Raw genomic sequence first — 27,123 nt, forward strand, 5'->3', positions numbered from 1 at the left:
GTCTCAAGGGTCAGGGAATGGACGGGGAGTTCGGTAAATAGAATGCAAGTTTTTCCAATTCTCTAATTGCTCAAGGAAATGCAAACACCCAAAGGCAATATACATTTGTATACTTAGCAGATAATTAATTTCAATTCATGATGATTTTTGTACTTTTCTCTTGAGATCTTTTGTATGTTCTTATCGACTCGTCTGGTGATGCTGATCAAGAATATATATACTAAAATTATAATACCCTCTGCAAGGGAATAAGAACTTATATGAAAATGGGTCAAAAAAGTAATCAACGTTAAAACGAAAATTTTGAATGCAGATTTTCAGAGAATCGAATCACAAGTCTTTAGAGGTATGCCACTTTGGAATCGGATTAAATTTGGTAAAGTTATGGACTCTAGAAGTCCAATTTTGGGTCACTCTATTGCAACACATCGGAAAATTAGAAATAACTAACATGAAAATGGGATCAAAATTTGATGAACGCTAAATTGAAAATTTTGAATGCAGATTTTTAGAGAATCAATCCACAAGTCTTTAGAGGTTTTGGAATCGGATTAAATTTGGTAAAGTTATGGACTCTAGAAGTCCAATTTTGGGTCACTCTATTGCAACACATCGGAAAATTAGAAATAACGAACATGAAAATGGGTTCAAAATTTGATGAACGCTAAATTGAAAATTTTGAATGCAGATTTTCAGAGAATCGAATCACAAGTCTTTAGAGGTATGCCACTTTGGAATCGGATTAAATTTGGTAAAGTTATGGACTCTAGAAGTCCAATTTTGGGTCACTCTATTGCAACACATCGGAAAATTAGAAATAACGAACATGAAAATGGGTTCAAAATTTGATGAACGCTAAATTGAAAATTTTGAATGCAGATTTTCAGAGAATCGAATCACAAGTCTTTAGAGGTATGCCACTTTGGAATCGGATTAAATTTGGTAAAGTTATGGACTCTAGAAGTCCAATTTTGGGTCACTCTATTGCAACACATCGGAAAATTAGAAATAACTAACATGAAAATGGGTCTAAAATTTGATGAACGCTAAATTGAAAATTTTGAATGCAGATTTTCAGAGAATCGAATCACAAGTCTTTAGAGGTATGCCACTTTGGAATCGGATTAAATTTGGTAAAGTTATGGACTCTAGAAGTCCAATTTTGGGTCACTCTATTGCAACACATCGGAAAATTAGAAATAACTAACATGAAAATGGGTCTAAAATTTGATGAACGCTAAATTGAAAATTTTGAATGCAGATTTTCAGAGAATCGAATCACAAGTCTTTAGAGGTATGCCACTTTGGAATCGGATTAAATTTGGTAAAGTTATGGACTCTAGAAGTCCAATTTTGGGTCTCTCTATGCAACACATCGGAAAATTAGAAATAACTAACATGAAAATGGGTCTAAAATTTGATGAACGCTAAATTGAAAATTTTGAATGCAGATTTTCAGAGAATCGAATCACAAGTCTTTAGAGGTATGCCACTTTGGAATCGGATTAAATTTGGTAAAGTTATGGACTCTAGAAGTCCAATTTTGGGTCACTCTATTGCAACTCATCGGAAAATTAGAAATAACGAACATGAAAATGGGTTCAAAATTTGATGAACGCTAAATTGAAAATTTTGAATGTAGATTTTTAGAGAATCAATCAACAAACTATATGAATAATAGTTTAGGTCAAATATATTAGTTCTGGTGTTTATAATTATAATTACACATCTTTTTTGTACGCAAACATATATTAGGCTAACCAATTTTGTTCAGTGCTCTTCAAAGACAACAAAAGGCGGTGTGCGCAACAAAAGCAACAAAAAGGTGGTAGAACGAGAATGCAAAGTCAGAAGCAACAACAAACGGTATAAACACCGAAGCAACAGACGGCGCATATTCGTGAATATCGTAAAAAACGCACGGTATTCGCCTGCCTTTGCGTTTCGGTGTTGTTAGTTGCGGTGGAAGTTGGGAATTTCAGTCAGAAGCGAACTTTTGCGAGTGATGGAAGACACTGTCTCTTCAGACCGGTGCCGAAAAATAATAAATAAATTACTAAAAGAACAACAGACTAGCGAGAAATAATAGCATTGCTTAGAAGCGAGAGCCTTTAGAAATAAAACGATTTTCAGCACAGTTTCCCTTACCAGTTAGTATCTTTTAATGCCATTAACTAGTAATTGTTGTATCAGTAATTGCTATTATTCTTGTTATTGTTATTGTTGTTCTTTGCAATTGCTTGCTTTTAAATCTATACATATTATTTGCTTTGTTTTTGTACATGTGCAGTGAGACCAGTGCTAAAAAATAGAAATCAGAGAAACTAAGAAATAAAAAAGGAAACTACAGTTTTGAATGTGCGTCGTCCATTTTGTCTGCTGTGCGTGTGTCTGTATGTGTGTGTTAGTCCGTTTCCGGTCCAATCAATCAACAAACTTGAATTGTTTTACACAAAATCGCAGGACAATAGCCTTAAAACTGCTAGATCAAAACGAAACGCAATAAGAAAACGCGCGCGTTGTAGACGCCACGCCTCCCGCCCTCTTCGGCGTCTTCTTCTTTTCAAGCGGAAGCAAAACAAAGAGACCAGGACATTGCAAAAAGGAAGAGAGGAGAATAAAGCAAGAGGAAGCGACCCGAAAAGGAAACGCATATGAGCTGAACGGCAGGATATAACCCCCAAAAAAGTAAGTCAAGTGATGGATCAGGATAACCCTTTCAATACAGACATCAGCCCATACCAAATACAGTGGACATTTCCTAAGAAGTACGCCTAAGTTTTCTTATATCGAACTTACTTTCCCACTACACAATTCCCAGATCACAATTCAAATCCATAAATGACGTAAAGCTTATTCTTAATAAATCTATTTAATAGTTTCATTGTTATTTTCTTAAAATCATTCCAATTACAAAAATACAGTCGAGCTTCCAATTGTAAAATTCATATTCTGGTATAATTTTATTAACATAATCAAGATAATAGGTACATGTTTGTTTTATCAAATGATCTTTATATTTTAGTAGCCATTTTTCTCAGACTTTACCATGTGGTTTGAATTACGCAGGTTCGCCTGTACCACTAAGCTCCTTGATCTCCCTTCTCCACACTCAAAAGCAATCAAACTGCTGCCCTTCTCGGGTTACACACACATTTCTTGGTCTTCCGTTAGAAAGACATTGGAATCACTTCGGTGTCGCGGGGTTTTTTCTTTTCGGATTTCGCTACCTTCGTCCAAGTAAACCCTTAGAAGTGCTGGGCCAAATGGAAAATCTTAATTGTACATGAGACGCGACCAAAGAAAAAACCGCACAAACAAAAAAAGAGCTTTTATAGGCGGATCAGCGAGAAGTAATAGAATCAGGCCCAGAATTGGGTCAATTTTACGGCAGTGCTATAATCTTCCACCTTTGGGATATTATTTTTCACAATAATCAACAGCTAACTCATTTGAAGTTTTTTAGAAATCTTTATTTTATTTTAATTGTGTTTTTCTCCTGGCATTTTTGATCACACGAACATAAGTCTATATGCGTAAAGTATACGCTTAGAATTATTTTTTATATATTTTTATTATAATTTTTTTACTTAATAACTACCGCTTTGGAATTGCTGTTGAGATTTGAGTCATTTTTACTCATGAATCTTTAATTTTATGGCATCGCTTTGATCGCCTGAATCACTGACCCTAAATGAAAGTGCCAAGTTCAAAACTGAATCATTTCATCATTTCAGTTTCAGCAATCAGAGTTTATATGTAATCGCTCTTTTAGGGGATTCTTTGTCACCGATTGTCGTAGATTTTTAGTAGACCTAGAATAAATTGATACGATCTAACATAAAGATCTGACCGGTGGCTTGTCATTCTCATCGATTCCTATCGACAAAATCGACGCTAATGTTTTGGCAGCATGGAAATTCGAAAAGCAGAAAAACATTTGCGAGGGTTGAAACCGCGACACGCGATTTCTAACGGTGGTTAGTTGGCCAGTTGGTGGGTGGGTGGTTCTGCGAGTGGGTGGTGCTTCTTTGACGATGGTGGGTGGTTTTTGGGTTTGCTTTTGGTTTTGGTGGCTAGTGGACAGCTTGAAATATGGAAAGCAGGAACAAAACAAAAACGAAATCGGAGTGCATATTCTGCATACGGTCGAGTATCGTGTGCCAGCATACATATATTAACTAATGAGCCGACGACCTCGGGGGATGGACAACTGGGTGACTGACGCACCGGACGACCGTCCACCCACCCAGCCGAAAACCAACCCACAGTGGATCACGGCACTCAGAACTTAAGTAGGAGCTTTGCTCTCAGAAATTAACATATACAGATATTATATATGTTTGTATTTTCATTTATTTTTTTATTTTAAATGCTTTGCACAACGTATTAATGTTTACTGAACCTAGACATGTGCCTTATAAAATATTAGAAATAAATTCACATTGTCCAACCAATATTTCTCTGAGTGCACGGACGACTGACTGGCGACTGCAGACGGGGTTTGTTTATAAGGTCAGCCTATTTTCACGGATTGCATCCATCTGCTGACAGTTCTCATGCTCATTTCCATAGCCATTTTCATGCCCATTTTCATTCGTCTGCCCCTTTTCCATTTCCATTTCCATTTCGATTCCGATTCGTTATTTTCTTTCTTTTCGGTATACAATTGCATATCCGGTTCTCCATGTGGGCGCCGTCTCTGGAACATCCACAGATCTGCATAGATCAACTTTTCTCTCCTGAGCGGGTGGATGGGGCCACAAATGGGTGGTGCAGGGTGGTGCAGTCGGCTGTCATTTGTGTGCAATCTGTCATCGGACACTGTCATAAACTAGCAACAATGATCTCCCAATCCAATTCAAGTGGCACAGTTTGTTTACAATGAAAACCAGAAAGGCAGACAGTTGGGCTCACGCTCACTCATATTTCCCGTTCGATGGCTGCAAGACCTCTTGAATCTTAAAAAGGGTAAACCTTGTTAGCCGCTTGATTGGCAAGAGAAGAAAACAAAAGAAAACGCAGAAAAGTGATTTGGATGTTCCTGGTATTCGCTGTAATAAGGTAATATTTAAAAATACAAAGATAACATCTTCTGATAGATAGTATTCTTTAGATAGTATTTAATTAAAACACGTTTGTTGTTTTAATACTTTTAAATTCAAGAAGATAATCAGGTCAAGTTAGCGATTCGATTCGATTGTTGCCAATAATGTTGCACCGGTCCAAAATAAGAGAGCTCGCAATTAACAACATTGGGTTAGTTTTTGCGCCAGTTTCTCAGTTTCTCGCGAGTGTGGGGAGGTGTTAGCCATCAAATGTTAATGGTATTAGCCAAGCTTTCAATTTGCGAGACTGTGTTGGTAGCTGCTTGATGTTCGCTGCAAGCCGAACGAGAACATGTGACAATTCTGGCTTGCAATGGCCATGGAAAAAGCATGGAAAAATTACAGAGCTACGGAAAAACTACAAAAAGAAGATCGGAATAAGGACGGCGGCAACATTGTTGACTTTTACTAGTTTTTTTTGGGCAGGAAAATTTAGCGTGTCTGCAAAAGGACCTCGCAAACTCATCTAAATCTCTAGCTGTAAACATATTTGTGGCAAATGGTAGCAAGATGTGTTTTTTATGGTTTTAGTGAGAAAGTTTTAGATTTTCAGCAGAATATAATATATATGATAAGCTCGCAAATATGTATACTGGACTAGAGAAGAAGGTAAAAATGTAATTTAATTAATATTACTACATCAATTCTTAAATATTGAAATATTTTAACTATATACTTAACGAGAAGTCTTTTCGAATTGATCTACTAAATGTAATTATGTTTATTAGTCCAAACGATTACCACTGAATATTTCTAAATGCATAATGTCAGTTTGTGAAATGCAAACAAAAGCTTAAATGGACCGAAGCACATACAAAATATTTTAGTTTCTTTAGTTTAGTTTCTTCTTGCCAAATTCCAAACAAATATTTTCAATCAAGACCATCAAAATGTAATGTTAGTGATCGGCTGCCAGATTTGGAATTAAAAATAAATGTCTTTGCCCTTGAAAGCCAGAGCAACAAGTTGAAATTCCAGAAGGAAAACAGACGCTGTTTTTATGGCCCTCCATCTCCATTCAATCCTAAAACCGATAAAATCAACGATGCTGACGGATGTGTGCCGAACATACATATCTTGACAGATTCGAGTAGCTGCTTAAGAAAACTATTTTATTTATGCAAGATAAATATTCCAGAATTACGACACTTTTCAGTTTTAAAAAACCATGTATAGCATAAAATGATTACATTTTTTTTCAGATATGAAACAAAAATATGAAATATTAAAATGTACAAATTGCCATTACTAAATATCAGCGAAAAGGGGAAAGATCGAGGGGCAATTGCACGTCTGAGAACATTATTCCAAAATGTTTATTTTCTTTTTCACTGTCGATCTTGCTTTTTGTGCGTGTGGAAAAACCGAATCTGAGGTCGTGTGGCGATGCAAACTTGTGATATACACCCATAGAGACCACTAAATCGATATAACCCCCCTACGTTGCACTCCGTAGAATATATAGCAAATGGGGCAATGCGTAGCCTAACAAACACGAACGAATGCGAAATGTACGATATGATCGCATAAAATCGGCCAATATGTTGGCATATTTTTTGTTCAATAATATGAAAATTGGGTATTGTATTTTTTGAGTCTATGCAAAACAAAATATTTTGTTTCAAGCAAGAAAACGTTTCTTCCATTTGTAAGCTCCCAAAGTTGAAGTTTATTTTGTACACATTACTCATTTAAAAATTGAACATTTATTAGTCTTAGTTCTGTTTCTCCCCAGACCTCGAATAAAACAACTTTTTTATCATTTCAGAACGACCAATTCGCGCAACCAAAAGTCTTAAAATTCAACTGCTGCTGCAAACCGTATGACTGATTTATCACGTTGAGCAAACCATAGCGATTACCTCCCTAAGAACTTTACACTAGCTTACAAATAGAGATATATACTCGCGCATATACGGCCGGATATATTTGAATGACAAGTCAATAGCTCCGATTATATAGGACTGTATTGTAAAACGCTAGCAGAGTTGCCAGATCAGCCAGTAGAAAGCCCGTATAAAGTGTCTATAACTGTTATTGTATCCGATAGATAGAGAGAAAGAGAGAGCGCAGAGGAGAATCGGAAGCGAGAGAGCAGAGAGGAATGCAGCGGTGTCCCTACATTCATGAGATGCGCGAAAGACTACTGGACCAGCCACGGGAGACACTTCAACTGGAGAACATGGAGCGGGCCAATCTTCTCGACAACCGCCAATCGGCATCCGAATCCAACCAGGTCGGCACTGTGGTCAAGGTAGGGGCCTTCGATATACTCGCTACAAGGATTGCCCCGCCCCAACTCATATGCAATATCTAAATATATGTACCATGTAACCAAGTCCAAATCGAAACACACACAGCTCACGCCTACACACTTAACTCTCATAATACTCATTTGCCTATTTTATGGATCCAAAATATCTCGACTCTTTTAAGTATTCATATTCCATTCTGCATAATTTATTTATCTTTTAGTATGTCAGAAAGTTGATAACGAATCTTTCAAATAAATAAATTGGAAAAAGCCTCCACATCAAACCATACTTATATATTATTATACCAGCTCAAACGCTTTTTAAAAAAGATTATATTTTCAACAAATACACTTAAGTACTACTATTTCATACAAAAAAAAACATCAACTCTTACTCACATAAATAAATATACATAAGTTTGGAAATTATCATATCAAAATCAGCTTGTAAATATTGCATATGAATATTAACCTTAACCCTTTTTGTGCAGTGTTTGTGTGTCGGTGTGTGTGGCAGATTAATCATTTGTTTTAAAATATCTTTCTTCTTAGCCAAAGAATTCGAAATGGATCCAAAACTTTCACCATCAAAATCCTTGCACGAGTAACCGATTCGCCCTTAACTTTATGTTCTTCGAAATCGAAAATAAAACGAAAAGAGCCAAAACCATTATGAGTAATATTATTTGCAATAAATTGGAATTGTTTTAATCTAAACAGAAATTGTATTTACGCCTTGTTTTCGAAATGCATGCTGATGATCGTTCTTTTGTGAATGGACAAAGTGTCGTTGAGAGAAATTACTAAACTAAATGTTGTTAACCAATTTTTAATAGAAATTGGTATTTCTAAAATGTTCATCAATTTTTCGGGAGGTTTCCTAACAAATTCAATTATGAATTTTGTATATTTCTTCGGAAATTTGTTTGCCTAAAATCCTTTTGATAATTCTGTAACTTCCTCTTGTATATTTGTATTATAACTTGTACATTTTGTATTATATGAAATTCCAATTTATTGTTGTGAAACAAGAGACCCGATTGGCACAGAAAGAACTAATCCGAAGTGTGTTTCTGATCCATCGACAGCTGCAGGGCGATGGCTATCACACAAGTCCTGCGCACCAGCGCACCCCACTAGTGCCTCACGATCTCGGCGAGGACTTCAATTTGGATTTCGACGACGACTTCCCGATCGACGCAAGACGACCGAAAAATGCCAAGTAAGTGTGTTCCATGGATCCATTATAATGTCCTGACCCGCAAAAATACCACCGAGTACCATTTATAAGCCAGCACCACTCAATGTGTCTCCACTGAATGTGTTTTTGTGTTTCGTGTCTCGCATTCCATTTCCTGCGTTTCCTAGCTTCCGTTTCACATTCCAACGATCCCGAGCAGCATTGAAAATTTAAGAAATCTTTTAAAAATATGCCATAGATAAATCTATTTGCGGAGATCTAATTTTTTCCATCCCCCCCTTAATGATTCGTGAGAACTCTGTATTAGATCCTCAGTAGAACCGTAAGCCCTTTAAAACCGTAAATCGTGTTCAATTTAATCAGTTAGAAACCGTTACAGCGGCAAACATCCAGCGGTTCTGACGCGTCCACAGCAAAGGTCAGATTTGCTATTATACACCTTTCAAACCTCTATCTTATCTGTACTCCCTAAATACATACTATATTTATCGAAAAAGTAGAACCCTCTATAACCGTATGATCTTATCCTTTTCCTACTAACCTAGGAATGATATTAGTTAGTTCTCACTGATACGTAGTTGATCTTTTCTATCACTTGCATTTTGCGATGGCTTCTCATAGCAGTAGTTACGTTAGTTAAGACAAAAACACCACTAACTAAATCTCGGGGTTACTAACCTGAAAATCTGATTTCGGAACAAGATTTGCGTTAAGAACTGGGAAGTGCCGACTTTGTAAACTTCAATCCTATTAAAAGCAATAAATGAAATTCTATATTGACAAAAATTTAATTCTTTTCAAATGGCATAGTGTTCTTCTAAGATTAATTGATATATGAGCTCGCAAACTTCTTAGGCTTCTAGGAACCGTACAAACTTTTCGCTGAGTGCCCACACAAATCCAAAATTAAGTAGTATATCCGCTTAGGGAGTCACAAACACACAGGAGCCAAGTTACTATCTCTGCCTGAATTTCATTCAGCTTTTTCTTTGTATCTTGATGGCGCTTGTGCTTTATGTATTATTTGTACTATTTTTTTGGCATCCAGTGGATTATAATGTCAATGAACTGGACGCAAGGCACATTGCCTTACATTTCCGATGGTGTGGCATCGTTTTTGTGAGAGTAGTTTTTTGTGCTCCTCTCCGCTCGGGACATAAAACAAATAAGTAGGCAGCGAGGCATCCGAAATCTCTTACACAATGCTGCCAGTGGGAGGTGCTGGGTGGCTTGAAGTTGCAAACAAATTACGCAACTTGACAAACCGACAAAGCATTCCACTCGGCTGGCTGCGGCATGAACTGTCAGCGATGCATGCCAACCAGATCTGTTGGCGTCTTGCATATAGCTTACACGCGGATAAAAGCAGCTCAATATCAATTAGATATTCGCAAAAAATATACATTCAAATTGCAATAAAAGGTTCCAGTTCGATCCCCGATACTGCCGTAAGAAGTTGATCCCTTGTATTATTTTCAAACCCGGCTTTTAATTATATTATTTTGATAGTTTTTCGGATTAACTATTTCAACTCTGATGGTATACAGTTTAAATTCTCGAAAGTATCGTATTATCTGGTCCAAAATGATATGAAAAATCATCACGTAAATGATATATATTTTCTGTTCTTAGAGTACCCATTACTTCCCCATCTCCATCCCCATTCCCTGGAAGACCCCCACTCGGGGAACCCTTAGAACCATGTCTTTGTCTCCGCACCCAAAGTGTCATTGTACGAATGACTTACATTCGTGAGTTTCTGCAATTTGCTAACAATACGGCGGCACAATGGGTGCAAGAGGGAACGCAGTTGAGTTGGGGATACGGCGAAACTATCGATGCTTGGCATTTGGCCAAAGTTGTCAGCCTCACTTGAGAACACGGTGCTCGACTTGTGCGAACTTCACAGAGGGAAAAACTGGCGAGTTTTCAATGAATCAATAATAATTAATGGTTCTGCAGTTAAAAATCATAGTATATAAGTACAAAACTAATATACACAGTTTTATTTAGAAATTATTTAAAATATTACTTGGCGCATTCCAATGTTTCTCTACTTCTAAAATTTTTTTTATTGATTCGGTCGCTCGCAATCCATCTATAAAAATGCTATCATCTATTTGTGGCGTTGTCCCTGGCAGAAACATTATCACCTGATTAGGCACAAGGTTTTTTGAGGTAGGCCCAAGGATCTCTGTTCTCTGTTCACCCCCAATACTTTGTTTTAAAAATAATAACTTAAGCTCCTGATAAAGACCTCATCTGCTGTGAGGGGTGGTTGAAAGTATAATTAGGCAAGCGGACAACCCCTCTACGATTTCCAAGGGCTGCAGATGAAAGGCCACAATAATTATAGACTCCCCCAAGGGAGGGTATTCGGCATTGATCCCAATTAGAAAGAACAACAAGTCAGAGATTTATCCGTGTTTTCAGGAACTTCAGAAAGGCTAATTCGCAATTAATTTATAAGCAAATCAAGGAAGAACTATAGTTCCTAGTATTCTTAAACATTTAGTGGCAAAAACCTATAAGGCATCTAAAATATTTGTTGTTGAATTGCGCATTATTATTAGGCTGACAGAGTTTCAAGGAGTTTACTTCGCATTTTTCTACTCCGGGAATTAGTGAGTGGCATTTGGGTCACACGTCTTCATCTGGCTAGGATCAGGGTGCGGCTGCCAGCGATGCGATAACCCCTGCCGGCATTTTTCCAAAGTCCTTTTACCTTCCGCCTTTAACCCTGTGCTGCCCGTCTGTCCGCGGCTTTTCCAGCTTTTCCTGCTTTTATGCCCCTTGATGCAACTACTACGCAGTTGTTTTGCACTGGGAACAAAATTGTTATTTTAAAATAAGATTTGGAAAAATAGTACTAGGAAAAAAGGTTTTGGGTTCGATACGAGAGCCCTTGTTTTTTCAGTTAAACCAAAAACAGTTTAAATATCGAGTTCTGTAATTATCAAAGGTGCTTTTGGGTTTAACCGAAAAAAAAAATTGTTAAGTAGTGACAGTCGTATTCTTTCACTGTACCTTAACATTTTTTAATACCGCCACTCTTCTGGATGACTGCAACCCCTTGTCGCACTCTGCACTGCCCGTTCAATGGCTCGGGAACTGGGAGTTGGGAATTCTAAGGGAAGGGGCGACTCTGTCGGCGAATGGGCAACCAAAACAGAATGCCGCAATGTTTTTGCGAACGGGCGGCACAAAACGGAGCCACCCTAGTTACGATAAACAGTAAAACGATATAATGGGACGAACGAGGACGAAAAAGGACGAACCAGACAGCATGACGACGTAGTCGGTTTTTACCGTAAGCTATGCCGCAGCGCACAATGGACACTCGAGTGGAGTTAGAAGAAAAAAGGATGTGAAGTTGGAAGTTGCGCCTCAAAAAGGATTTAATGAACTAAAGATGAAGAGTTCAAAGTAAGTTCTTATCTAAAATATGACGTAAATTTTAAGGAATACGGGGACTAGCCAGAAAAAAGGATTAAGACTCGGAAAGTCTAATAATCCCAAAAAACCTTTCTGGGATCCCCGTATGTGCGGAAATATATGTACATATGTACATAAACAAATAGCTTGAACTGGTACTTACAATTTCAACTTCGTTTACAAATCTAGTCAGTCAATATTTAATTTATTTGTGTACATGAATAATTCGATACCTACTTCTTTAAAAGGAAACATATGTTCTTTAAATACCAATATTTACTTGCATTTATTAAAAACAAAATTCACACAAGATATAATATTTTTTAATATTTTATCCAGTATCTCAGCCATGCCACCCACTGTGACGCCAAATGTTAGCGTGGTGGTTGTGGCGGTGGGTGGTTCAGTGGGTGGCTTTAATACGTCGCACCACAATACCAACAAAAAACATCAGATGGTAGTAGTAAAATCAGTAGAGGCAGGCCAAACATCGTGGGTAATTGAGTTTTGGGCTGTTGCTTTTCGATGACTGACGTTTGTGCTGGGTTCTGTTCTGTTCTGTTCCTCAGCTTCCCATTTTTGATTCCGTCTGTCGACCCCCTCCCCTCAAAACTCCCGCCCCCTCCCCCCATCCGGCTGCTGCAATCTGCATATTTTCGTTGATTGGCATTGCGCGCCCCCTTTTAACTCATGGGTTTTCCGTAAAGTGACCCATTTACATCGAGTGTCCGGATAAAACAAAGAATCTCGGCTTCCTGATGCAAAACTCAATTAAAAGATATGTTTTTGGACAGGTCTAAAGTCAGGAATTCGCCGGTGAAAACATAGCAAAGTTTAGCAAATAATTAAAATAAAATGGGGGAGGGAAATAGCGATTATAAGGAAAAAGCCTAGATAAAATTTTCATTTTATTGTAAAAAAAAAATACAGAAAAAAATTAGATCAAAACAAATAATAAACATAAATTATAATCAATTAAAAGAAAACCCTACAAAAAAAACATCCGCAACAAAAAGACATTAACATGTTTAATAACATAGAAATCAAAAAATCCTACATAACAACACAATTGCTTTTCAAAATAATAAAATAAATTTGTATAGTACAATAAGGACATACATATATCTCATAAAATAAATAGAAAACAAACCTACAATATCATAAAGAAATTGAGATGTCAGTTAACATCAATCGGGACTAAACAATATCCAGTGCATGCAAATCGCATGAATGGAAGGCCTCTTTGGGAGCAAAACCCCAACAAAGCCCACAATATAACCGAGCAGAACTAAGAGCTACAAGAGCAGAAATCGCTCAATGTGTCCTACTTTCTGGCATACTCACGGGATATTTTCCCCTGCATGCCGAGAGCATCCTGCGAGCTAAAGAGAGAGAGAGAGAGGTGGGACTAGCGGCGAAAGAGACGGGAATAACGAAGAGAAAGAGAGAGCGCGAGCGATTCGGCGCAGATCGAGGGCGGCTGCTGGCCGAAAAGGATGCTGGATTTATCCTGCCAGGGCCCGTTTCAGTTGTAGTTGGATAGTAAAGGGTCTTGGACGTGTCAAGCGAAACGTTCGCCAGGTAGCCTTCAAAGTTCTCCAAAAGCAGGAGTCCTCCAATCAGTTGGAAGTGCTCAATAAGAAATAAAAATTCATAACTGAAACTGAAACTATCCGACCTTTTTTTTTAAGTTTCAACTAGAAAAGTGATTTTTCAGTGCTTTATCAAGTGAAAACCAAAAACTGTAAAGTAAACTGTGAAATCTATAAAAGCCTTCCAGTTTTGCAACTAAGAAGCGATTTTGGCTCAAAAAAAGCAATTTGCTGTGGGGTTTCTGTCATAATGCGACTAATTTTCCACTAAATAATGTTAATACCGTTGGCCAGGCCTCCAAAAACGGACTTTTAATGGCACCGGGCAATACACACACTCCTTAAGCAGCTTATTATACATACAGCAGAGTGAGAGTGAGGGAGATAGCGAGGCACAGGGGGACAGAGACAGCAAGAGAACCTCTCTAAGAACCTGAGGACTCGCAATGTACAGAGATAGTATATTTCACATAGGTCCGCGTCCAATGCATACACACCAGTACACCCGGAGTCTGTGGGCTCCACGGGATATAGGCTCCATTTTTCCCCGCCGGAATGCGAAATGTCAGATGCGACTATTCGACTTTCAACCCCCCAAATCCGACGGAGAGAGAGAGGTCACTAGGTCGCTCCCATCCGGGATGCAGTCCGTTTCAAAAATCATAGCCACGCCTCATTTGCCCATTTGTCAAATGCATTTCAAATGCGTTCCACAAGGCCCCTAATAGAGAATGAAAGAGAGAGGGAGAGGCAGTCCGATATATATGTATATAGGCAGGCTCTCCAAGTCAAACAATAGTTATTCTGTTGCATTTAAAAATAGAAAGAAAATAAGCCCAGCAAATTGCTTTTTTTAGAGTTGCCAAATCACATATTTACGAACTGTAAATTGAAATAAAGGAAAAGCAGCGGAAAAGAGAAATCCGCCGCGAAGGACCAAAAACCTATCGCCTATCGATAGAAAAATCGAAAAGGGAGATCGTCGAAAAAAGCCAGCACAACGGAGACCGAAACGGAAACGGAGACAATGGGCGGCGGTGAAGTGAAGGTCGCTACCGTCGACGTCGAGGGCGGGGACAACATGGCCACGCTTCCGGTGTCCCGCTCGCATACCGCCGGCAGCACCGACAGCGCCGAGAAGAACAACGCCGCCAACAAGGAAATGGAGCTCAAGAACGTCATGCCGCAGCCGCTGCAGAGGTGCGATGTTTGAAATATAGGGGAAAATTAAGTTCGTGGGGATTCCCGGTTCGAATGGACAAGCTTCTCCGTACACCTGATGTTAACTGATAGCCTTAGAGCAATTCCCGCCACCAACTTTGTGGAAACAGTCATTCGAAATCTGAGTAAACCTTTCAGTCTTGAACATATAGTTTTTATGTACTGAAAATCTAGAAAATAGCTTGCCGGAAACAGCTCATCTTCATTTTTTAAAAGTTTGGGAAATATTCTTCTGGGGCTTAGCACTCATTTCCTGATAAATGTTGTCTTGTGAGGAGTCCGTAAAATTATTATTCAAATTTCTTACGCAAATCCGGAAAACATATTTTATTATTGTGAACTTAGGTGAAAATAAGGGTTTTTGAACTTTTCAAAACCAAATCGAGAAAACTTTCTATCTTAAATAATCTTACATTTTCCATCCCAATTGTTCGGTGTATAAAAGGGTTTTGGGTGGTAGCATCAAGGCCGCTCTCCATTTAACTAATCCCTGTATATAACATTTCCCAGCTTCACCCAAAACACTTGAGCACAAACACACACATAGATACAAACGCACACAGCCGCGCACTTTGTACATAAACAAGTAATGCCAAGCCGTGCACACGGTACATAGTATTTGGCACATAGTAAAGTATATATAACCAAAAGTGCAATCCCAGCTGTAAAGCGCCATCTCACTCTCTCATCGAGGTCCTCTAAAAGATATTCCTTTTTGTTGCGTGCGCTTGCCCCCAAACGCCCACCGCCCACCGCCCCCCGCCCCTGGCTATCTAAAAAACCACCATTAAATTTAACATACATATAGTATTACGAATTGGATATCAACGAATTAATTCACATCGAATCTTATAGGGTTTGCTACACGTTCAAGCCAAATCCAAATAAGTACAGTTTTATGCCAGCGAAAATAACGGTACAGGGCACATATGAAACAAATCCAATAACGGGACCCATCGAACTATGGTAATGTGACATGTGTAAAAGCATGACCTATCCCAAGTCCAAATTACTCCAGTCCAGTCCTCGCAATTCCCGCGTTTCAAATTCCCCACACGTTCATTGCGATTCCTTTTTTTGTGTTGGGGCTTCAAGAGTTGTATTTCCCATATATTTCAAAATGCATATCATATTAGGAATAGGAAAGTGACATGACTTCTGTCATGTTGCCAAATGATTAAGATCCTGATAGAGACTTAACAAACGAACTTATTAATCCCATATACAAACATAATCGTCTATGGGTTTATTTAAATATACCTTGCAGTCAAAATCAGCTTTGATGTCATGCATAATTAAAGAAATCCTCTGCAGATACTCACATTATACAATGCAAACAACGGATTTGATTCAGCTCAGGGCCCTTACACATGCCAATGGATGCTTAAGTGGGGTGGGAAAAAGGGGGTGTGTATTTAAAGCAGCCACTAACTGGGTCACAAAATACTGCAAATGGGTGTTGTGGGAGGCACAGTGGGTGAAGGCTTGTGCACTCTTAGGTTAATAAAGTGACTAAATTAATATCATTAAGGCACGCTATTTTCAGAAATAAGTGATAATAAATCACTGTATATTTTAATTGCTGAAAAATACAGAAATTCAAATCAGCATTAAATTAAGAGCAGGGCCCACTGTGCAGATCTGTGGCTAATCAAACATCAAATAGGCTAATGCCGGGCGGTTAGGTTCTTGAGCTGTCAAGTGAAAATGCACTTGAGATTTAGTTGCATGTCAGACACTTTCTCACACCCAAACACACACAACAAACCGTGGAGCTTCTGTCTCTGTGAAAGTGGGGAATTAGCACTCGCTGGAAGCGGGACAGTGGGTCAACTCGGGGAGTTTTAGCACCGATTTCTGGACAGATCTTGACACACTTCCCGCACACAACAACATCTATACACACACACACACACCACCCGTATATACGAGCACCCAGTGTTTACTCTTCTGTACATAATACATAATACATAAATTGAAAAGAAAGCTGAGCAGCCAGGGAACTAACTTTTGGGCACTCCCTTTCGCAGGACATCGCTGTTCATCGTGACCAGTCTGGTGTACGCGATCCTCCTGATCGTCGTCTGCATCGCCTACGTAATCAGTGATGTAACCACCCACCGACTGCCGGTTTTGTACTACGAGACATTCTTCACATATCTCTACGGCGTCAGCATACTTTTCCTCCTCTACGTCTTCTGTTTCCTGCTGCAGGGTGAGTTTTCCACTTCTTTTTGCGATTTTATATCACTTTAAATATAATTAGGAAATCAGGCTTAATCACAGTTTTATACTAACAAATGCGTTCTTCCACAGAGAGCTCTTGCTGCAATGGCGGCAACGGCGGCAGCAAACCGAAACCCCAGCCCAAGGAAAAGAAGTCGAAGAAAGCCAAGAATGCCGATCCGGCCGATTCGAAGGATGCGAAGGGCTCAAAGGACTCTGGCAAGGCGGCCAAGGGCGCCGCATATCAGGTGGGTGCCAGTGGATAATCACTAACTGATCTTCATAAAGAACATCAATAGTTCCCTAAGTTGATTTAAAAATAGTCTATTGAAATATATATTGCACTAAATAGGGATCGGTTTTCTACTTTACATTAGCACTCACTGGCCAAGTTTCTGGTTTGCTATGAGCCTTATTATTATATTATTTATAAGATGTTGGCTATGTAAGGCATCTTTTACTTACAAACTCGCTGTGTGAAACATATATTTAATTGTAGCCATTCCTTTGATATTATATACATTTGATAATAGAACTCAAATTATATATAATTACCATGCTACCACTGAGCCTCCACGAAACAACCGGTCATTTTCCATGACATACCCGTCAATTGAGCTATTCACCTTGTCAAGGCTTTTTAATTAGTTCCCAAGTGCTGAGGTCGCATCAATTAGTTCCCCCTTAATGTATTATCTCTTGATCGCCCGATCTATCCGTCCATTCGCGTATGTAGGAAGCACCCGTGGATGCCGAGGTGGCCGTCACCCCGAAGAATGTGCGCAAGCGCAAGACAACCCACAGCGATCTGACGCACGGCAGCTTCTTCCTTCGAGTGGGAGCCATTGGTGAGTTGGGAAGGGAACCCCATATGTGGGCAGACCCATCCACCAGAACTGACACCTTTTATTCGCTCTCATACACAGCCTTTGGACTGGGCGCCATGATCTACATTGGATTGGAGTTCGGATCGTTCTTCGAAATACCCTTCGATTCGCCATGCCATCACATCCTGATCGGCGTGAATCCACTGCTCCAGATGATATTCACCTTCATGCAGATGTACTTTATATTCATGAATGCCCGGGTAAGTCGACAGGTCGAAACTCTGTGTCTAACTCTAAACTAAAACTAAACTAAAACTAAAGAACACTGTAAGCGTATGACTACTACCTACTTGTACTACTACCACTACTACTACCTACCGCTATTATCTACGGCTATTCTACTCGTATGTTAAATGTAAAACCTTCATAAGTACACGATACCAACCCAGCTCCTCCTCAAGAACCCCAGCGAGGTTAGTCCCTAGTTTCTGTAGAACTCAATGTGAATGTTAGGTCGCGGCATTTGAAGTCAGGTCGCGGTTCCAGTTCCCGTTCCCGTTTCGGATTCGGTTTATGTTTACCCTCATCGATCTCAATCCAAATCTCACCACGAATATGAAATTGGCGGGCTAATTGGCAGTTTTGAGTTCAGTTTTTCACCCATCCGCATATGTATCCGCATTTGCAACTGCATCCATCGCTGATCACATCATCTGCCATATCACTCGCTTGCTTCTATCAATATCTCAATCTCAAACATTGGAAAAGCCACAGACAACAGACTATTTAAAATGATACGATGAGGTGGTTAAGCTGATCATATTTCCAATAATTATGTGATTATGGGAAAGGATCAGATTGAGCCCTCCACATTATGTATTGATCCTTGATTTTGTTCTTTTTCTGTGAACTCACAGACCCACTGACACAGAGTTCAGATCCTCAGCACCACACGCATTTTGACCATCGAAAGCACAGCTCATTCATACATCCATTCATCCAAACCATCCATCAATCAACCAATGCATATTCATTCTTTTAAACAAATTTCGAAATTTTGCTACGTAGTTATTTAATGAACCATTTTTGTGTACATAATCCCACAACTCCGCCCCATTCGCGCGATCGCAGACTAGGCCGCCATTTCAGGTACGATATGCAACTCATTTTCTACTCTACTCTACTCTACTGTACTCTCTACCTCTAACTCTAACTCAAACTCAACCTGTACCTGTACCTGTACATCTGCCAACCAAATCCAACCAATTACTCATTTTGCTCACCTAACGCATACCCATGCCACCTGTATATGCCTATGTCTAAGATATGTAATACTATATGTTACGATATGATAACCAATAGGCTAATCAAGTTACTATGTCTTTAAGGGTTCCATTTGGCGGGCGTTTGCTTTTTGTTTTGCTCCACTGTCACTGCAGAGCGGGTATTTTGGGGGCTATGATCACCAATTAAAAAATCTAGCTATGAAAATGATACCAGTAAGGTCGATAATATCCATGAAAAGTCTAGATGACTCTGAACCAAAGAAACTAAGTATAAACACAAATAAATAAACATTTCCTATAGATTTCTGATCTAGTATGATTATATATTATATTGAAACGCATCCAAGGATCCCTCTGCCGAGGCAGTGGCTTGCAGGTTCCCCCTTGGAACTGAATTTTGCCCGTAATCTAATCTCTATAAGTAATCAATGTACTCGACCTAAATCCCCGTGAAACTCTCCGCCGTACTCAAGCGCCCCGCGCACCCCTCTCTCTCTCTCTCTCTTTCTTTCTGTCTTCCCGTCTTTCCGTTTACATAATTCCGGATCGCCACCTGCACCTGCAGCTGAACATCCACCGCTTCAAGGTGATCGCCCGCTTCGGCCTGATGCACGTGGTGGCCACCAACATCTGCGTGTGGATCCGCACCCTGGTGAAGGAGTCGCTGCTGGAGATCACGATCTATCACCAGAAGAACGAGCCGGAGGCGGGGGCCTCCTCCATTGCCCACTCGATCCGGCAGCATGCACTGCGCCACGCCGGCACCGTGCTGAGGACCCACGCAGGACCCAACAGCGAGTTCGAGGTCTTGGATGGCGAGGACATCCTGCCCAAGGACGTGTACAAGAGCGACAACGTGCTGTCCAAGCTGGTTCGCAATACCGTCGACGGTATTTCGAAGAGCCTGGGCATGGGTGGTGAGCAGGTGCTGGCCAGCACCACCAGTACCACCACCACGACCACCAGGGCGCCAGGGTTCACCACACCGGGCTACCAATGGCACAGCACTACTATGGCCCGCAAGCTGAAGAAGTTTATCACCAGCGCCACCACCGCGGCCACCACGGCGGCGGGCAGCAGTAGCTCCACCAGCAGCACCACCATCTCACCGTCGTCGACCGCCAGTAGCACCACCATCCCGCCGACCACCACCAGCACCGCCATCCCATTATCGAGCACCACCTTCAGTCCATTCAGCCCCACCACCACCGCCGCCCTGAACCTCGAGACCAGTGGCAGTGAATCGCCCTTCGGCGGCTTGCAGCGCATCCTCTCCAGCGCTGCTCCGCCGAGCCTGGCGCCAGTCGATGGGTTCGGATCCGCCGCCACGCCAGTGCCCGTTTCCGGTTCCGCCGCCGGCTCCTTTGTGGACAACTTCCTGGCCAGCACCCTGAGCCCGGCCAGCAGCACCGAGGGCTCGGCCAGCATAATGAACAACCTCTTTGGCCAGGGCCCAATGGAGAACAGCTTCCAGACGTACACGGACCTCGGCCACGAGGAGGCCACCGGGCTGGTGAGCTTCGAGAATTTCGAGAGCCTGGACAGCATTTACCCGGCGGCGCTGTCCTCCAACATCGGCACACTCAACTCCACCGCCTGCGGACGCATCGACATAATGGGCACCATCGTCTACGACTCGGCGCCCTACCTCTATCCGTTCATCATCGAGTACTCGCTGATCGGGGCGGTGGTGTTGTATGTGATGTGGAAGCACATCGGCCGCTATCCGGGCCGCATGAACGACGAGGACCTGGAGCACCGGCTGGAGGTGATGCTCTCGCGGCGGGCGGTGGCCATGGCGCAGCAGGCGCGATCCGGACGCGTCGACTGCGTCGGCTCGTCGAAGGGCCTGTTCTTCGGGCTCCTGCTGCTGGTCGGGGCCCTCATCTGCCTGATACTCTTCTTCGTCTTGGTGCGCCATCAGCAGTTCTCGCTCTTGGCCATTTACCTCGCCGACGCCAGCCACTGCATCCTGATGGCCTTCGCCATCCTGGCCATTATAGTGGGATTCATCAGGTCTGGATTCATCAGTGTTGCCAGTTTTGGCGGTTGACTTCGCAGAGAAAGTGTTATACGAGGCCGGGGAATAGTTGAAACCCACTTTACAATCCAACAAAAAAAAAAATCCTAGAAAAAAAAAAACTAAATTAAAAAGTCTAAAGATTCCACCTCGAAAATCTAATAGCCTTGGGGATAAAGTAATATATTTACGCGATTAGACCGGTGGTATAAAGGCCCCCCCCTTTGAATGATATTTTCTCTGTGCAGTCCCCACCAGATTCAATTCGAAAACGAACTAACCTTGATCATCTTCTACCCTTATTTTTCCGTTCAAACCACAAAAGGGTCAAGAACCTGAAGTTCCGCTGCGAGGAGCAGTCGAACCTGAACGACATATTGCTGCGCATCTCGGCCTTCGGCCTGTTCACCTACTCCGTGTTCAGCATCATTGCCGGCAGTTTGAAGGTCCTGGAGAGCGAGCCCAGCCTGCTGGTGACGACCACCGGGGGCGTGGCCGTCTTCCAGGTGATCCTGCAGCTGCTGTTCATCGCGGACGTGTCCCGTCGCCGCGTCCACCTGCCGGAGCACGACCGGAGCAAGCCGGGCCGCCAGATCGTCACCTTCCTACTCATCTGCAACGTGGCCATGTTCGCCATCTACACATTCGAAGCTCAAAAAGTATTCGCCAATCCTGTAAGTAGATATGTACGTAAGCGAGACTGAGTTAAGTAAGACGATTAACGCTCTCGTTCTCTACTCGTTGTTCGATTGTTATTCCATATCCACATCCATGTGATAGATGAACTGGCCTTATTACTCAGTTGTCTGTTTTTTTCGGTCTTTGCATGCCCTTGGAATGCGATTTTTTTTTTTTTATACCCTTGCAGAGGGTATTATAATTTTGGTCAAAAGTGTGCAACGCAGTGAAGGAGACATCTCCGACCCTATAAAGTATATATATTCTTGATCAGGATCACCTCCTGAGTTGATATAGCCATGTCCGTCTGTCCGTCTGTCCGTCTGTCCGTCTGTCCGTCTGTCTGTCCGTCTGTCCGTCTGTCCGTCTGTCTGTTTCTACGCAAACTAGTCTCTCAGTTTTAAAGCTATCGAATTGAAACTTTGCACACACCCTTCTTTCCTTTGCACGCAGTATATAAGTCGGAACGGCCGGGATCGGCCGACTATATCCTATAGCTGCCATATAACTGAACGATCGGAAATGCCATAACTTTGGTGTTTTTAAAGTTAGGAAGTTGGGATTTTCTATGGGTTTTACATTTGGCCAATCAATTTGACGTACCAAATTTTATAAGGATCGGCCGACTATATAGTATAGCTGCCATATAACTGAACGATCGGAAATGCCACAACTTTGGTGTTTGTAAAGTTAGGAAGTTGGGATTTTCTATGTGTTTTGTATTTGGCCATTCAATTTGACGTACCAAATTTTATAAAGATCGGCCGACTATATCCTATAGCTGCCATATAACTGATTGATCGGAAATGCCATAACTTTGGTGTTTGTAAAGTTAGGAAGTTGGGATTTTCTATGGGTTTTATTTTTGGCCAATCAATCCGACCTACCAAACTTCATAAGGATCGACCGACTATATCCTATAGCTGCCATATAACTGATTGATCGGAAATGCCATAACTTTGGTGTTTTTAAAGTTACGAAGTTGGGATTTTTTATGAGTATTAAGAATGCATCATATGAATAATTTTGGAAAATATAATTTACAGAGTATTCTGCAAGGGTATATCAACTTCGGCTCCGCCCGAAGTTAGCTTTCCTTTCTTGTTTAATTGTAAGATTGTTTTCTTATTTCTGATTTGTTTAAGTTGCCCAGCTAGGTAACAGTGCACCTTTCCATTTTTGTTGCCAGTTGGTTATTATTAAAAAAAAAAAAAAAAGTTTTCTTGGCGAAATCAAATCATATTTACATTTTCTTGTTCCGAAAAATTTGTGTCCTTACAAGGCCAAATCTTTAGTTATAGCTGAATGCTGAATGTTATTTTATCACTGGACAAATGTTTGTTTAACTGGACGTGTTCTGTTTTTTGGCCTTGCTGTGCTCTCCCCCTGCATGTGTTTAGTGTTAGCCCAGGAACACCGCACTTTGGCCCACCCACTAACCCCCATAACTATGCTACATCCACAGGTTCAGCTGGAGTTCTACGGCTTCGTGCCCTGGTCGATCATCCAGCGCATCACACTGCCCCTGTGCATCTTCCATCGATTCCACAGTGCCGTGACACTCGCCGAGATCTGGAAGACCACCTACAAGGCACGCCTGGAGTAAGCTGGTGGCTATGTCGATGCCAATGAAGATGCCGATGCCGATGCCGATGTCTATATCCCGATGTCTATGTAGGCCGATGTGGGAGTTATAAAAATGCACCAAAACCAAAATGTAGCGAGCCCAGAACGCAAACAGATACAGAAATCAAGTGAAGAGTTAGTTTCTAATTACGTATTAAACATATATGCATACTACATATAATATATACATTAATGCAGATATGATTATGATTTTTTTGTTTGATAACCAAAGCGAAACGAAACGAAATGAGAAACGAAACGAACGAACCTTTCGGACCAATCTGCCGGTAATAGATGGCCAACCGATAACGATTTGCAGGTCGCTTCTTGACTTTTTGACCCCTTTCGGTTTTTACTTTGTTAACTCGTGGAGAACTTAATAACTAAGTCATAGCGTTTACATTTTTTGCCCAAAGACCGAAAACCATGAAACACGGCACATGTTTTTAATCTGAGTTACGTATTTAATTTAATTTAGTTTAGTTTCGCCTCTAACACGCTGCAATACCTTGTTACTTAATGAAAATGCAAGTTAATATTAATTTCATATACTTTATTATTATCCGCTTCGGCAACCGAAACCAAAAATGAAATCGATTAAAAAATTCACATTACGAATAAGATGGAAATTGTTCTGAAAACATGGTTGTTTTCACGTGTTTTTTTTCGCGACTGCGAAGGCGGAAATCCCCGTTAAAGTCAAAGTCCTCGGGAAAAGCACACACGAATACACTGAAACCCAAAAGCAGGGATCCACACAATGCAATGCCATGAAGACCGCGGCCACAGGAAAAGCAAACGGAAACGGAAACGAAACGGTAACGGTAACGAAACCCGGAAACGGATACAAAAGGACTTTCTGAATCAATTTGATCTGACTTTTTCACCAAACAACAGTAACAGCCGAACAACAACAAACTGTGATGAATTCATATGATTTATTGGTATCATTTTATTTCAGTTTATTCTGTTCTCTCCTTTATTTAATCAATTAAACTCTTCGTTTCTTATTCTCAGCCACAATTCACTAACTAAGTCTACACAACTTTTGTAAGAACTTAGAAACAATGGCGCTAAGAAACTTCATGGCCAATTGTAAAAACAAATTCCCCAAAACAAAAACTAAAAACAAAACAATACCAAAAAAAAACAAAAAACAAGGGAAAACAAAGAAAATTGTGGCATTTAATGGCCAAAAATACAACAAAAAAAACATTTTTAATATACATTATATAAAAGTTTATAAATGTCCATTTTTTGATTATTAGTAGTGATGTTAAAAGAAAAACATAATTAACGGTATAAATAATAATATGTATGTATGTTATAGCAGAGAATCGGATAAACCAGAAATTCTTAAGCAACACTCGAAAAAAAAGAGAACTTTTGGAGCAATCGAAAATCTTTCCAAGTGAATCCCCGCATTTATGAATGAGAATTTTAGCTAAAGCAAAACGGAAAATCAAGTGAAGTGGTGACGAGATGCCAGGAAGAAAAAAGGGAAACCATTGACAAGCATCAAATTGTTTACAATTTACAATGTTACAAAACTAACATTTTGAAAGATATATATGCCACGTATATCTATAAATATAGTATACTAACCCACCAAATTCAAAGTATTTCAACGTTTTATACAAGGAGACGATGCGCAAGACAAGAGATCGGGACAGCTATCGACCTGTCCCCCTCGAACCCCAACCCCCCGCCCTCTCCCCCCGAAACACGAAACCCTAAGCCCGAAATCCGTAACGCCCACATAACCCCATTGCCAAGCCCCAAACGCATAGCCCCATCCCAAATACAGCTGCAACTCAAGTCAGAAAGCATCAGATTGCTAAAGACCAAAGAAGAGAAGGACGTTACCAGAAGCGATAAAGCGATAAATTGAGAATCCGATTATAATCAATAATCATAATCCAGTCTACAAGTCTATATAATGCATGTTAACTGTAGGCGCGGGGAGTTCAAGAAGAATACGTATTCAATACTCGTAATCCAATCAAATGTAATGTGGTAGCAAGCATAGGCCAACCAAGCCAAAAATCGAACAAACCATAAGTAGTTCAGCACACACTCACTCACTCACACACGGATCACGGATCACGGATCTGGATCTGGATATGGATCGGATATATCCAAAGTTTGCGAACGAAATTCAGTTTGAAACTTGTACTTGCGTAGGCTCTTAGAAATTGTACTTGAATGCATACGCCACATAAATTATATATATAAATAAATCTAATTGTTTTTTCCTTAACATTTAGTTAAACGTAAGATCAAATCATATTTTATGCCGTACAACCGAAAGAAAAGTGAGCAGAAAGAAATATTTATTAAATGTTTCAACTAAGTTGTATAATTATAAGTGAGAGTTTACATAATGGAATTATGTATCTGTATCTAAGCAAGTAAAAACACTGAAAACATTTCGGGAAAGCGCCTATGAAAAATGAGTTGGGAATTCGAAGATCGTTGAAATATACAGACAGAAACTTAACGCACAAGACAAGAACAAAAAGATCAACACCAAAAGCAGCTAAGTCCCATGAAAAAAACACAAAAAAAAACATGAACAACTTATATACTCGTAAGTATATAGACAATTTCAATAACTGATAAAAATATATACAAAGTAAAAACCAAAAGCAAAATTTACATGCATTTCAAATACATTTCCCATAACCGCATCAACTAAACAACAAATCAAGTAAACCAACAATTACAATCGAATTAAAATGGATAAACGATTCGACAAACGTGTACGATGAATGAATATTATAAATTTAAAATTATATATTATGGATGTGTGCGAACGCATATGCTCAGCAACAAAATACAACAAAAAAAAAACACAAAAACAAAAATTGTAAGCAGTTTTTTATTCATCGCCACATTTTAGATACGAAAATGAGAACGAATAAAAAAAATTCAGACATTTCTCAGCGCGAAATCCTTTTGTTCAAAACACTCAAACATATTCATACCACACACCCTAACACACATTTACACTGACATTCGCTCAATATTGAGTTCATTACATAACGAATACAAATTAAAATACAAAAATGAAATAAAAAGTTGATGGTAAACGAAGTAAAGATGACATACAAGTAATTTTAAATTGAATAAATTAGTATTAAATATGTACAACAAATTTCAAACGTGTTTTATTTACCGGAAGCGCACTGCGAGATTGATTACCAAAAAAAATTCAGTTTTGGAGCTATGGGCGTTCAAGTAAAGGTTTTTCAGAATAAGACCACAATCATTTTGAGGTATGCCACTTGGAAATCGAATTTCTGTAAGAAAAGTTATGGGCTTAGAAGTGCAGGTTTTTGGCGCTTTTATGCAAACCCATTTTTCGAAAATTTGGAAAGCGGTAACATCATTAAAAATGATGAAAAATCGACCCAAAAAAAAAAATTAAAGTAAAAACACAGATTTTTAGAGAATTAAACCACAATCATTTTGAGGTATGCCACTTGGAAATCGGATTTCTGTAAGAAAAGTTATGGGCTTAGAAGTGCAGGTTTTTGGCGCTTTTATGCAAACCCATTTTTCGAAAATTTGGAAAGGGGTAACATCATTAAAAATGATGAAAAATCGACCCAAAAAAAAAAATTAAAGTAAAAACACAGATTTTTAG

At 40.1% G+C, this 27,123-nt stretch overlaps 1 protein-coding gene across 5 annotated transcripts; it reads left to right on the forward strand.

Annotated features, from left to right (window-relative positions):
• Window positions 1–1,995: 1,995 nt before the first annotated feature.
• LOC108049696 (proton channel OtopLc) lies at window positions 1,996–26,631 on the forward strand. Of its 5 annotated transcripts, XM_017130971.1 has the most exons (15): window positions 1,996–2,150; window positions 2,291–2,688; window positions 6,877–7,362; window positions 8,451–8,584; window positions 8,943–8,981; window positions 15,667–15,777; window positions 16,842–17,026; window positions 17,128–17,285; window positions 17,415–17,435; window positions 17,774–17,885; window positions 17,964–18,124; window positions 18,996–19,013; window positions 19,716–21,166; window positions 21,496–21,844; window positions 23,314–26,631. In XM_017130971.1, the coding sequence occupies exons 3-15, from the start codon at window positions 7,213–7,215 to the stop codon at window positions 23,452–23,454; spliced, it is 3,030 nt and encodes a 1,009-aa protein (XP_016986460.1). In that variant the 5' UTR covers window positions 1,996–2,150; window positions 2,291–2,688; window positions 6,877–7,212; the 3' UTR covers window positions 23,455–26,631. The 5 variants fall into 5 exon arrangements, with proteins under 5 accessions (XP_016986460.1, XP_016986461.1, XP_016986462.1 ...); XM_017130972.1 differs by lacking the exon at window positions 18,996–19,013 and having other exon boundaries at window positions 21,496–21,856; XM_017130973.1 differs by lacking the exons at window positions 8,943–8,981; window positions 18,996–19,013 and having other exon boundaries at window positions 6,877–7,344.
• The last annotated feature ends 492 nt before the right edge of the window (window positions 26,632–27,123 follow it).

The sequence above is a fragment of the Drosophila rhopaloa genome, unplaced genomic scaffold (assembly GCF_018152115.1).
Source record: "Drosophila rhopaloa isolate 14029-0021.01 unplaced genomic scaffold, ASM1815211v1 contig_3, whole genome shotgun sequence".
NCBI lineage: Eukaryota > Metazoa > Arthropoda > Insecta > Diptera > Drosophilidae > Drosophila > Drosophila rhopaloa.

Excerpts from the sequence above, each read along its gene's own strand:
- LOC108049696 (XM_017130971.1), top strand. The coding sequence starts at position 7,213 with ATGCAGCGGTGTCCCTACATTCATGAGATGCGCGAAAGACTACTGGAC. Across the intron at positions 8,585-8,942 it reads AGACGACCGAAAAATGCCAA|CGGCAAACATCCAGCGGTTC; the intron begins GTAAGTGTGTTC and ends AAACCGTTACAG. Across the intron at positions 21,167-21,495 it reads ATTATAGTGGGATTCATCAG|GGTCAAGAACCTGAAGTTCC; the intron begins GTCTGGATTCAT and ends AAACCACAAAAG.